The sequence below is a fragment of the Vulpes vulpes genome, chromosome 15 (genome assembly GCF_048418805.1).
Source record: "Vulpes vulpes isolate BD-2025 chromosome 15, VulVul3, whole genome shotgun sequence".
NCBI classification, from domain to species: domain Eukaryota; kingdom Metazoa; phylum Chordata; class Mammalia; order Carnivora; family Canidae; genus Vulpes; species Vulpes vulpes.
The window spans coordinates 56,238,952-56,252,428 of record NC_132794.1 but is presented as its reverse complement, the minus strand read 5'-3'; the positions used below and the strand labels follow the sequence as shown (position 1 = coordinate 56,252,428).

General features: G+C 33.8%; 1 protein-coding gene across 4 annotated transcripts in view; it reads left to right on the top strand.

Moving 5' to 3' along the window:
* Nucleotides 1-13,477, top strand: part of TRPM7 (transient receptor potential cation channel subfamily M member 7) — a 119,181-nt gene that overhangs the window by 93,243 nt on the left and 12,461 nt on the right. For 3 of the 4 annotated variants that reach the window (XM_025998701.2, XM_072738515.1, XM_072738514.1), the window contains 8 exons: nucleotides 2,091-2,161; nucleotides 4,599-4,633; nucleotides 6,727-6,752; nucleotides 9,208-9,258; nucleotides 9,352-9,417; nucleotides 10,064-10,347; nucleotides 10,492-10,574; nucleotides 10,739-10,944. In XM_025998701.2, coding sequence (XP_025854486.1) covers nucleotides 2,091-2,161; nucleotides 4,599-4,633; nucleotides 6,727-6,752; nucleotides 9,208-9,258; nucleotides 9,352-9,417; nucleotides 10,064-10,347; nucleotides 10,492-10,574; nucleotides 10,739-10,944 — 822 coding nt within the window. The remainder of the gene's footprint in view (nucleotides 1-2,090; nucleotides 2,162-4,598; nucleotides 4,634-6,726; nucleotides 6,753-9,207; nucleotides 9,259-9,351; nucleotides 9,418-10,063; nucleotides 10,348-10,491; nucleotides 10,575-10,738; nucleotides 10,945-13,477) is intronic. The other variant, XM_025998702.2, reaches the window with a different exon arrangement.

Here is a 13,477-nt window from a genome sequence, read left to right as displayed (position 1 = left end):
CCCGGGTCTCCAGGATCGTGCCCTGGGCCAAAGGCAGGCGCCGAACCGCTGCGCCACCCAGGGATCCCCACACAAGTACTTTGAAAATAAGTCTGTCTCATTCCAAAATAACATGTAACCACTTATTTTTATTTATTCTCTAGAGTTTCACACAGATTCTATAAGACAGTAGTCTTCTTCCTCTCATTTTTACACAGAAAGAAATATACCATACATCTACACCTTTAATTTTTCACTAGAGAATTAAATGGCCTGGGGATGTTTCCATATCACACCTTTTTTTATGAGTCAAAAGTTATATATGCATATAAATTTAAATTTATTATTCAGCTTTTCACTAATGTGCATTTAACGTTTATAGTGTTCCTTAAGAAAAGGAACTACCATGTCCAGCTGACCATCATTTCCCCTTTCATTCTCTTCTGGTATACAGCAGTATCAAGTTGGAAGTATTCCAGGAGTGCAAGTTGGTTTAACACTAACATCAAAAATATAATTGATGAGGGGCACCTGGCTGGCTAAGTCAATACAGCATGCAACTCTTGATCTTGGGGTTGTGAGTTCAAGGCCCATGTTGAGTGTAGAGCTTACTTAAAGAAAAAAGTATATATATATATGTATGTATGTATAATTGATGTACGATAGTAAGAGGAGAAAAATCATTTGATCATCTCAGTAGCTGTAGAAAAGGCATTTGATGACATTCTGCATCCATTCATGATTAAAACTCCTAGCAAAGTTAGAATGGAGTTTCCTTAATCTGAATAAGGGATATTGACAAAAAGTTACCACAGATACTATATTTCATAATGATCTCTTGAAAACCACATGGGGATCCAAGGCAGGGATTCTGGCTGTTACTATTTCTATTTAACATTCTTTCTGGAGAAATAAAGTAAGAAAAAGAATGGTGGAAGGGTTAGGAGGGAAGAAATAAAATTCATTTTCAGTAACATGGATGTTCTTTCTGCAGTTAGTATGCTTCTTAATTTTGCATCCTCATATTTCAGCTTTAGACCATAACTTTTGACCTCCCCTTAAAGAAGGCAAGAATTGAACTCTTCCCTTCCCCCGGTTCCCAAATACACGTGCGCGTGCACATACACACACGTTTACTCTTTTCCACCAATATAATTATATTGTAATTTTGGTTAGATCAACACTAGATTCTCTGCTATTGACTACATTTCTTCAAGATACTCAGATACATAATGCATTTTATCAGTTTCATTATCTTGAAAAAATTTTGTCCAGACTCTTCTAATGTATTTCAATCTTGTCTTTTTTGCCCTCTACACTCGGAATACAAATTTTGTTCTAAGATTCCCCATCACTATTCATTCTGAAGTTTTTCTTCACTATGTCATAAAGTTGTAAATTCTAAATTACTTTAGAATTTAACATCCTGACTTTTTAAAATAGGCTTAATTCTTAAGTTTAGAATAAAGAAAAACAAGATATGATAAAGATATGGCATCTTAAATAATGGGAGGAGAGATTAACTTTTTTTTCTATTACTATAAAATGATGTATGTTTAAGATCATGAATTACAATGTTGTAATGGCAAGAGATTGAAATCCTACCAAATGTCCATCAGTACGAGTTTGGTTATCATTTTGTACAATTATTGTACACCCATAGTATGAAGTTCAATGTAACTTCAAAATAGAGAAAGTTCTCTGTGTACTGGTTATGGAAAGATCACCAAGCTTAAAGTTAAAAAACCAACAATAAAACCACCCAAAATATGTATTATTATCCTACTATTTATTTATGGTTTTAAAAAATGATAGGTGTACACACACACAAAAATAAATGGTAGGATACATAAGAAATTTGGAAATAGGAAGAGTAAGACTTTTTCCGTTATAGTCTTTTATTTCTTAGTGCCTTTTTAGAAAAGTAAATTGAATAATTTTGATGCCCTGTCAAGAGATCTGTGGGCATATAGCTCAATCTTCAGCAGTGTTGAGGAGGGGATAAATTATCTTATGAAGGTTACACTGTATGTAAAAACAATTTGTGTTTTGTTAGTTGATATAAAAAAACTTTCAATTGTATAACTTAACGTTTTAAAATTTTCTTTAAGTAGAAAATAGCAGTAGAAGGCCATCTACAGAAGAAACTCATGAAGTAGATTCCAAAGCAGCTTTACTACCGGTTTGTACATTTCAATTAAACAAATGCATATTTTAATATGTATATTTATTTAAAAAGAGCTAAAAGATGGTGATATGTTATTTGAGGTTATATTTACCTTTCAAAAAATTTTTACCTTAGAAAACTAACATTAGTACATGGTGGCAATTATTCTTAGTAGAGTTTCTTCCTGTAGTCTGAATAGTTAGGGGTTTATTTTTACTTATTTATGTATTTAGATATATAGATATATAAAATTATCTTTATAATTTTATGTTTTTCAACATGATAAATGTAGTCTTTAATCCCCACCTCCTATTTATCCCATCCTCTCACCCACCTTCCCTCTTCCCGGATCCACAGTTTGTTCTTTAAAAGAGTCTTGGTTTATCTATTTTTGATTTCTCCCCCCCCCCTTTGCTTGTTTGTTTTGTTTCTTAAATTCCACATATGAGCAATCATATGGATATATGTCTTTCTCTAACTTATTTCATTTCGTATTCTCCAGTTCTATCCATGTTGTTGCAAATGTCAAGGTTTTATTCTTTTAATGGCTGAATAATATTCCAGTGTATATATACCATGTGTTCTTTATCCATTCATCTATCACTGGACACTGGGAAGCTTCCATCATTTGGGTATTATAAATAATGCTGCAATAAATATAGAAGTGCATGTATTCCTTTAAATTAATGTTTTTGTATTTTTGGCTAAATACCCAGTAGTGCAATTACTACATCATAAGATAGTTCTGTTTTTAACTTTCTGGGGAGCCTTCATACTGTCTTCCACAGTGGCTGTCAGTTTGCCTTCCCACCAGCAGTACAAAAGAATTCTTTTTTTTTCCCACATCCTTGCTGACATTTGTTGTTTCTTAAATGTTTTTGATTTTGGCCTTGCTGACAGATGTGAGGTGATAATCTCATTGTAGTTTTGATTTGCATTTCCCTCATGATAAGTGGTGTCGAGCATCTTTTCATGTGTCTGTTGGCCATCTCTATGTCTTTGGAGAAATATCTGTTCATGTCTTCTGCCCATTTTTTGTTGGATTATTTGTTTAGGAGGTATTAAATTATATCAGTTCTTTATATATTTTGGATACTAACCCTTTATCAGATATGTCATTTGCAAATATATTCTCCCATTCCATAGATTGCCTTTTAGTTTTGGTGATTGTTCCTTTGCTATCAGAAACTTTTTGATGTAATCCCCATAGTTTATTTTTGCTTTTATTTCCCTTGCCTCAGGAGAGAGAGCTAGAAAAAAATATTGCTATGCCATTGTTAAGAGAGATTACTATCTATGCAATAGTTTAGGAAATTTTAAAGAAAAATTTATACAAAAGAAAAACAGTAATCTGTTTGTAGTGAAACTGTATGAAGTCATTCCCAGCCAATTTAGGTAGTATTTGATTTTCCAAACACTTTAAAAGCATACTCTGGCAAGCCAAACAAATAGCTTGGGGAAAAGAAAAACCGTTCCTTAATATGAGTCAGGTATAGAAATCACTACTCATAATTATCCTGGATTATCAGGAACATATTAACTTACATTCTGCTATAAGGAGGTTGTATTATTGAAAATCATGTTATTAAAAAAATTATTTCAATGAGAACAGGGGGCTAGTTAACACAGTTTCATAGTAACAGTTCCTTCTTTCTGGAAGACCTATCCTGAACCTAAGCAGCAGAATTTTGCCACAAATTAAGTTCTATTGAAGATGACCTGACAATGCCAAATTATAAAACTTTTGGGTTTCAAGTTACATAAACAGCATTAAACCTCTAATAACTTAAGATAGTAGAATTATTGGTTACAGATCTAAAACAAGTATGATTATTAAAGTGATTAAAACAAATGTAAAAAAAGAAAAGACGCTATTCAAAAAGTCCTGAAAATTAGGGGAAAAAAATCTAAAATAAAAAATAACTCATTGGAAGTTAATAATAACATAGATCAGGCATAGCTAAATGGAGAATTACTAAATTGGATCAGAATGTAATCATACAGTTAAAATTAGATGAAAAAACTGCAGAGTAAAAACAATACACACATACAAAAAAAGACTTTAATGAAATATGTCTAAATGTTTTTGGTGATTTGTTTACAGTGTGCATGATTTTAATTTTACTCTTTATATTTTGTTGTGTTTTTCTTTTGTGGGCACATAGTATTTAAGAGTATAAAGTTATCATCAGAAAAAAGCAACTAGCCAGACTATAATTATATTGTAGGAAATAACAATCACAAAATTATTCTATATTGTGGAGTGGTCTTAAGATAATTATATCCATTTATTATTTTATTAGTTCAGGTGTAAGAAACAAGGACTTCACATTAATTTTTCAGTCCTTCATTCTTAAAACCTATAGGAAACAAAACAGGTTTAAACAGTTCTACTTCATCTAGAGAGATTTTTTTTCTTTAACTTTACGTTTGTGTTTGTTTTTGACTAAAGGATTGGTTACAAGATAGACCATCAAACAGAGAAATGTAAGTAAGTCTTTTCTCATCATTAACCTAAAAAGTATCATAGTTATTTGATGTCTTTTTTTTTCTTTGTACCATTTCTTAAATGCTCCTTTATAGATGGATGATAATTATTTATTTAAGTGGCTCTTGTCTTTACATAGATGAGATTGGGGGCACTCATTTATTATGAATTAATATATACATTTAAAATTATAATTCTTTATAGTTACATTGTTAGAGCCATACTATAATTACTACTCTACTAAAATCTTCCTTATAATATGATTTTATTTAGTCCTGTTTCCAACTTACTGTTGAATAAATTTATTCAAAGATCTAGTTTGACAATTTAGCTTTGCACTTAGCTAACTTCTATGCCCATCATTGTAATCAGCAAGCCTTACCCCTGCTTTTGGAAAAGTAATTAGAGCAGTTATTACACAGTATACATTAAAAAGTTTGCATTCAGGGAGATCCACTACAAAGCTGATACAGTAATCCAGAACCAAATGTGGAAACAAAAGGCAATCTGACAAGTAATCATCCCTAGAAAGTAAAAATTTTTAGTACAGATTAAACATAAAGAAGAATCAAAGATAATCTATGTGATTCCAGCCTGAGAATTAGTTTTTTTTAGGATTCTAAAGAACATTAAAAAAAAAAAAAAAAAGTCCTCTTGTTTTAATGCCTATTTGATACTGGAAGCATAATAGAGTTACTTTGAGATATGGACTACTTGAGAAGGAAATTATTAGATATTCCACAGTGTTCCCCATTTCCTTCTGTGTACCAGAAATATATGTGAATATAGAGAGAAGAAAATAAACCAAGTGCCACATGGACATCCAGTATTCAAGTTCTTTGGATATTATGGGCCTGTATGGCATTTGGGAGACCAATCTGTAGTCAGATCTCTTCAGAGTATACTATCTTTTATAACCAAAATCATACGATGTAAATACAGAATAGGTACTTGAAGTTGATGTTAACTCAGCTGGCAAGAGAACCTTATCTCACACAATGTTGAGCCATAGAAATACCCAAAGAGGTGGAGTTGGTTAGTACTTTTTAGATGCTGAGTAAAGAGTAGTTTATCAGCAGCAAGGAGATGAGGCTAGGGTGAAAATACTTCCTATAATAAAATATTTATATTAAGGTGAAAGTCAGTAGGAAATAACAGTATCAGATCAAAGTAAGAGCTAGAAAGAGACTGTGAAAGTTCTTCACTTCAGAGGTCCTTTCTGAATCTGGTCTTTTTTTAGTCCTGAGCAACGTCCCATAGCTGTAGGGTGAGAGAGCTAAGCTTCTAACCCATTTTACTTGATTCTTATTGCATTTTCCTTTCTACTATACCTGTCTAATTTGCACTGGAATCTATGGGATTAATAAAACCTCCTCTTGGTACCAATATATGTTGTTACAAATAAATATATTCAACATTGGAAAATTTTTTTCAACATTATAAATTGAGTTTTGCCAAATGCTGTCTATTTGTGTTTCTCTCCATTCTTTGCCCGCAATTCTGTATTTTCAGAAATCTGCAGTCATTTCAAGGCCTTCTTAATATAGTATAGAATTTATCTCCATGAATAGAGAAGTCATAGAATATTTTACTCTATTTAGTACTAGAACCTTCAATTTGGCAGCAAACTACTAACATTTAGGTATAAATTGGAGGTACAGGGGATCCCTGGGTAGCTCAGCAGTTTAGCGCCTGCCTTTGGCCCAGGGCATGATCTTGGAGTCCTGGGATCCAGTCCCACATCAGGTTCCCTGCAGGGAGCCTGCTTCTTCCTCTACCTGTGTCTCTGTGTCTCTCTTTCTCTCTCTCTCTCTCTCTCTCTCATGAATAAATAAAATCTTTAAAAAAAAATAAAATAAATTGAAGGTACAAAGTGTTGATAAAATGTATGTATGTTGACATGTTTATATCCATGTGTGAATTTGACATTGGCTTAAGGGAAATGGCATATATTCAAACGAAAGTGAGTCTGGATCTCAGAATTACTTAAATAGTATTATATTAAATAATCATAATAACTTTACAAATAAGAAATTGTATGGTAGCCAAAACAAAGATTGCGTCACAACTCATATTTTTTGGTTTTCTTTAGGCCATCTGAAGAAGGAACACTGAATGGTGAGTCCATATGGTAGATTTATTGTAAAAAAAATGAGGATCATCTGTGATCTGTTAACAGCAAATAACACATTATTCTAGCTAGGAAACTTTAGACTTCATGTTTGAAAGCCAATGTGGTAAAAGTTTCTTCCCTCAGCTAGTTTCTCTTCAGAATAACAGCTTCACAAATATATGAACTCACCATATAATATCATATCTTTACTGTCACCCCACCTCCCTTCATCTTTATGACCTAGCCTGCTCTTTTCCCTTGTAGTCCCTGTTTTAGTTAATGATACTCTTTCAGTCAGTGAGGTCAAACCTGAGGAATTAATTACTCTTGACCCCCTTGACCTTGCACTCACAAAGTCCTTTTGTATTTACTTCTTAAATATCTCTAGAACCCATTTTCTACTTTACATCCTGCTCCTGCTTTCAGTTCACCCCTTCATTTTTTAAACCTTTTGTTGAAGTATAAAACATGCATGGGTACTCTAAGTATACCCATGTAATCAGCACCCACATTACAAAACAGAATATTGCCAGTACCCCAGCTCCTCATGTTTATGGAATCATATAGTACATACTTTTGTGTCTGGCTTTTTCCTCCTTACATATGTTTATGAGATTCATGTGTCTAGTGGTAGTTCGTGCATTCTCATTACTATACAGTATTTCCTTCTGTGAATATATTGAGTTTATCCATTCTATTATTTGATGGGCATTTCATAGTTCCACTGTATGATTACTATGAATAGTGCTGTTGATGAGTATTCTTGTTCCTGTTGTTTGGTAAATATTTGTATTTATTTTTTATTGGTCTTGTACTCCTAGGTGATAAGGTATATATATATGTGTGTGTATATATATATATATATGTATGTATGTATATGTGTGTGTGTGTGTATATATATATATATATATATATATATATATATATATATGTTCGCATTTAGTATTTTACTGCCATCTGGGTTTTTAGAGTTATGCCACTTAGGCTCCCTTTCAGTCTGTCTTCTCTTCTGCCACTACACTTATCATCTTCTGCTTTTCATTTTCCTCACTGTCATTGGCTAAAATCCAGTATCGTTTCTTAGCATGGCATATTTGGTTCCTAACAATTTGGTGTAGCTTTACCTCCTATAGGCATGCCTGTACTCTTGTTCATTAGTTTGCAGTGTTGGTTATATATTCCAAGTATTTGTGCAGAATCACTTTATGCTGACATATCTACAGAATTAGAATATTTTGGAGTGAGGTCTGGGTAGGTGCACATTGAACAAACCTCTCAGGGGGTCCCTGGGTGGCGCAGCGGTTTAGCGCCTGCCTTTGGCCCAGGGCGCGATCCTGGAGACCCGGGATCGAATCCCATGTCGGGCTCCCGGTGCATGGAGCCTGCTTCTCCCTCTGCCTATGTCTCTGCCTCTCTCTCTCTCTCTCTCTGTGTGTGTGACTGTCATAAATAAAATAAAAAAAAATTTTTTTTAAATTTAAAAAAAGAAAAAACCTCTCAGGTGATGCTGATTTGTATTTATTATATGTTTATATATTATATACTAATATATTAATAACAATACATTTACATATTATATAACAAAATATTATATAATGTATCAAGGGATGCTGATTTATATTTATTATATGTTTATGTATTATTATCATATACAATATATTTAAAATTAGTATTGAAAACTGCTATTCTATTCATGCTAAACCACTTGCAGTTTCTCAGGTACAGCATGCACTTTAATAATCCCATGCCTTTGCAAATGCCCTGACCACATAACTACCTTCAAAACTACTATCTTTTCTTTCTTTTCTGAGACATCCTTCAATGTTTCTTCAAGCAGGAGGCATTTGGGATCCCTCCTGTATAGTCCTATGATGTATACATCATAAATATATATATATAGTCTTATTATATACATAAATGTGTATATAATGTGTATGTTTTTTACTTACTACACATTAAAACTGTTGACTGATTGCCTTCTCCTGCAAGACAATATGTTCTTTTTCATTTATATTCTATAAACTTAACACATAGCTTCTTCTTACTACAATTACAAAGTAAAGTCCTCAATACATTTAGATATGGAGCAGGGGCTCTTTGGGGTATGTTTCACATTCCAGAGTTCATCTTCCTATGGTCAGCTCACTAAAATGGTTACTTGGCTACAGTCCCCACCTCCTGAAGGTTGAAAACTAGAAGATATTTTTCTTTTTGAGTAAGGCGTATGGGAAGAATACAGTTTATGACAGAGTGTCAAACATGTACTTTTTCCCTTTCAGGTATCTGAGTGCACAGTTAGGACTGATCTGGCATAATGAAAAAGTACAGCAAGAACGTGATGAATATATTTTATTGTATTTTTCTATATCGGTGAAGAGAGCTTACAAGAAGGAACTTAGGATGAAATTTATGCTACATTAGTACTTTTAAAAGGGTTTCATTTATTTATTTGCATTTTAGGTCTTGCTTCTCCGTTTAAACCAGTTATGGATACAAATTACTATTACTCAGGTAAGTACTGTTAACAACAAAACATTAACAATATTTTGAAAAAGAATATTTTGAGCTTTTAGGGATTTCATTATTTTTCTCATTTTTGTGCAGCTGTGGAAAGAAATAATTTGATGAGATTATCCCAGAGCATTCCATTTACACCTGTGCCTCCAAGAGGTAAATCCAAAAAGTAAATGAAGGGGGAAATAAATATTTTGTTAATAATAAATTAATAATTTTTATTTTTATAACTTTTTATTGATTTTAGCTTTTATATAGGACATGGGTGATTTTAGCTATTGTATAGAACATGGATGGTGACAGAAAGAAGGGTCTCATTTTATGTAAATTTTAATTACCAAGAGTCAGGTATGGTTTAAATAGAAGAAAGAATAATCAGAAGTATTAGATATCTCTATTTCTAGCATATCCGGAAGTAACAGTGTATTTCTCATTGAAAAAGGGTCTGAAACCATTGTCTAGTAAAGAAACCATAGATAAAAAAAAAAAAAAAAAAAAAAAAGAAACCATAGATAAATTGACATTACAGGATTTGTGGAATGGTTGTTTTCTTAAAGTTTTTCTTGGAGATGTTCATAATTTCAAAAATGCTTATCATTACTACATGTACATGAATTTAGAGATATTAGTAGATTCTAGATTCATGAACATTTGTTGCCCTTAAACTTCCCTTATAAAATTACAACTTTGTCCAATTCATTTCCTATTTCTTATTTAACAAAATATTCTTGCCAATTTTTATTCTCTTTGTCATTTTAAAGAGTCATAATTTGACCTCAGAATGTGTTCATTCATCTTGCAGGTGAGCCTGTCACAGTGTATCGTTTGGAAGAGAGTTCACCCAGTATACTGAATAACAGCATGTCTTCTTGGTCACAGCTTGGCCTCTGTGCCAAAATAGAGTTTTTAAGTAAAGAGGAGATGGGAGGCGGTTTACGGAGAGCTGTCAAAGTACAGTGTACCTGGTCAGAACATGATATCCTCAAATCAGGCCATCTTTATATTATCAAATCTTTTCTTCCTGAGGTGGTTAACACATGGTCAAGTATTTATAAAGAAGATACAGTTCTGCATCTGTGTCTCAGAGTAAGTGCTAGTGAATGCATAACAGTGGAGCATTATTTAAGGTTCATGTTTTCACTTCTAAAGTATATTAAACCAAATAAGATTTTAGTTTCAGTTTTCAACAGGGTTTTTTTTTTGTGTATGTGTATTTTTGTTGCTCTATAGGAAATTCAACAACAGAGAGCAGCACAGAAGCTCACATTTGCTTTCAACCAAATGAAACCCAAATCCATACCATATTCTCCAAGGTAAATCTTGAAATTTTTCTTGAGATCCTTTGGTTTTATATGGATAGTATCTTCTTTTGACTTTTATTATTAATGCTGAATATTTAATTATTTACCCATTTTAAAGCTCAATTAGAATTTTATTAACAAAACTGCTAGTAATGTCTGTAACTATTTTTCATAAGGTTCCTTGAAGTTTTCCTGCTGTATTGCCATTCAGCAGGACAGTGGTTTGCTGTGGAAGAATGTATGACTGGAGAATTTAGAAAATACAACAATAATAATGGTGATGAGATTATTCCAACTAATACACTGGAAGAGATCATGTTAGCCTTTAGCCACTGGACTTATGAATATACAAGAGGGGAGTTATTGGTACTTGATTTACAAGGTAAGTTTATTAAAGTTTTGCTACGGTGGAATTGTAAAGTAGATTCTCACCTATTCATATGTTATGAGCGATATACCGAAATCCATTAATTTACACATAGGTAAAACCAAGGGTCAGGGGACACCTGGGTGGCTCAGTGGTTGAGTGTCTGTCTTTGGCTCGGGTCATGATCCTGGGGTCCTGGGAGCGCATTGGGCTCCCCACAGGGAGCTTGCTTCTCCCTCTGCCTATATTTCTGCCTCTGTCTCTGTGCTTCTCACAAAGAAATAAATAAAAATCTTAAAACAATAACAAAAAAACAACTGTGGGTCAGTAGAAGCTATTAAAAAAGCAAGTCAATAACCATTAGCATATAGCCATCAGGGCCCTCCCTGAATGGTGGGATCTTGCTATCTTAATTATTGTTTGGATAATACATATTTTGATAAACAAAAATACATGCAATCCACTATTTTATTTATTTTTAAAAGATTTTATTCACTTATTCATGAGAGACACAGAGAGAGAGAGAGGCAGAGACACAGGCAGAGGGAGAAGCAGGTTCCACGCAGGGAGCCCGATGCGGGATTCGATTCCGGGACCCCAGGATTACACCCTGCGCCAAAAGCAGGTGCTAAACTGCTGAGCCACCCGGGGATCCCCCCCACTATTCTACTTTTAGATGTGTATGTAGCCTCAGTCTTTTAGAATTATAAAGACTGTTTCTTTGTAACGGTAACAGGTATTCTGTTATTCCTGGTGTTTATATTATCTACTATTGTGAACTAAACTACTTAAACATTTAATGGATTAAAACAGCCATTTTATTTGCTTATAGTTCTTTGGTTTCAGGAATTTGAAATGGGCATAGTGGGGATGGTTTATTTCTACTATCTCCTCAGAGGGTTTGAATGGCTGGAGAGTAAGTATGGACAGCTTACTGGAGTCAGATGTCTGAGGTTTCTGTTCTCTGACATCTGAATCCCTCAGTTCTCTGCCATGCGACCTCTCCGACGGCTGATTAACGGGACTTTCTCCTAGCATGGTAGTTTTGGGTAGCAGCTAGCTTCCTACAGAGAGAAAGCAGAAACTCTGAGGACTAAATCCAGAACTAGCTCAGATCTCTTCCTCCATATTTTACTGGTAAAGACAGATAATAAGGACAGCCCAGATTCAAGAGGTGGGAATGGATTCCAGCACTTCTTGAGTAGAGTAGCATGTATATACAAGGAAGGAAAAACTGATCGTAACCATTTTTGTAGACAAACTCTCATACCTAGAAAAAAGAAGTTGTGGCTTGGAGAGGGCAAATTTGCTCAGAGTTATGTCTGAAGCTTCACAATAGGGTCAAAGGAAAATAAAACTGAGCAAGTTGCCAACTCTGCCTGAGTAGTACTTTCACATTATAGCTTCCATAATTTTTTTTTCCTGAAGAGCAGCCTTAATTTCAAATGTTAACACAGACCAGATTTCAAAATCACATAAAGAAAATTTTTTAGAATGTTTATCACTTGATAAATTTTTTTGTTATATACAGTCACAAATATAAAGGATTGTGCTGAAAAGTAAATGGCATTGATTCAAGCTCAAGAAAGAAAATCTCTGTAAAAATAACTATCCTTTTTTCGGTAGTTCATCATTTTACATAAATGATTTAGTAGTATATATAGTGACACCGATGTAAAATGTTAGACAAGTCAATCCAATTAAGTAAAAAGGATCTTAAAGTTTATTCCTTTTTTTTTTTTAAGATTTTATTTATTCATGATGGACAGAGAGAGAGAGAGAGAGAGGCAGAGACACAGGCAGAGGGAGAAGCAGGCTCCATGCAGGGAGCCCGACGTGGGACTCGATCCTGGGTCTCCAGGATCGTGCCCTGGACCAAAGGCAGGCGCTAAACTACTGAGCCACCCAGGGCTCCCCTTAAAGTTTATTCCTAAATAAGCATCCTTTAATTATCTTCAAACATGCATAGGAGATAAAGCCAAACAGATTTTGTCTGAACTATTAATTTAAAAGATGGGAGTTAGTATGCCTGGCTGACTCCTTTGGTATCGCTCGTGACTTTTTTTATTTTTTAAGATTTTATTTATTTATTTGAGAAAGAGTGAATGAGAGAGCACATGGGTGAGGAGGAGCAGAGGGAGCACGAGAAGCAGGCTCCCCACTGAGCAGGGAGCCTGACCAGAGACTTGGATCCAAGACCCCAAGATCATGACCAAAGGCAGATAGATACTTAACCGACTGAGCCTCCCAGGGCTTATGACTCTTGATCTCAGTCAAGTCCCATGTGAGAGTAGAGCTTACTTAAAACAAATAAATAAAAATAAAAGATGGGAGTTATTTTCACTAAGGAAAGTAGTGCCATTCTTTACATCATTAATATGTTCCTGAAGCCATTTTTCATGGAATATTTGACACAATTACTGCAAACAAGTTAAACAATATAGAAATATATAAAGAACGGTTTTCCCATCTTTACTATTTCTCTACTTTTATGAAGACAAATACACAAATAGAGGCTTTTTTTACCTTTTAAATTTTTTTTTTTTTT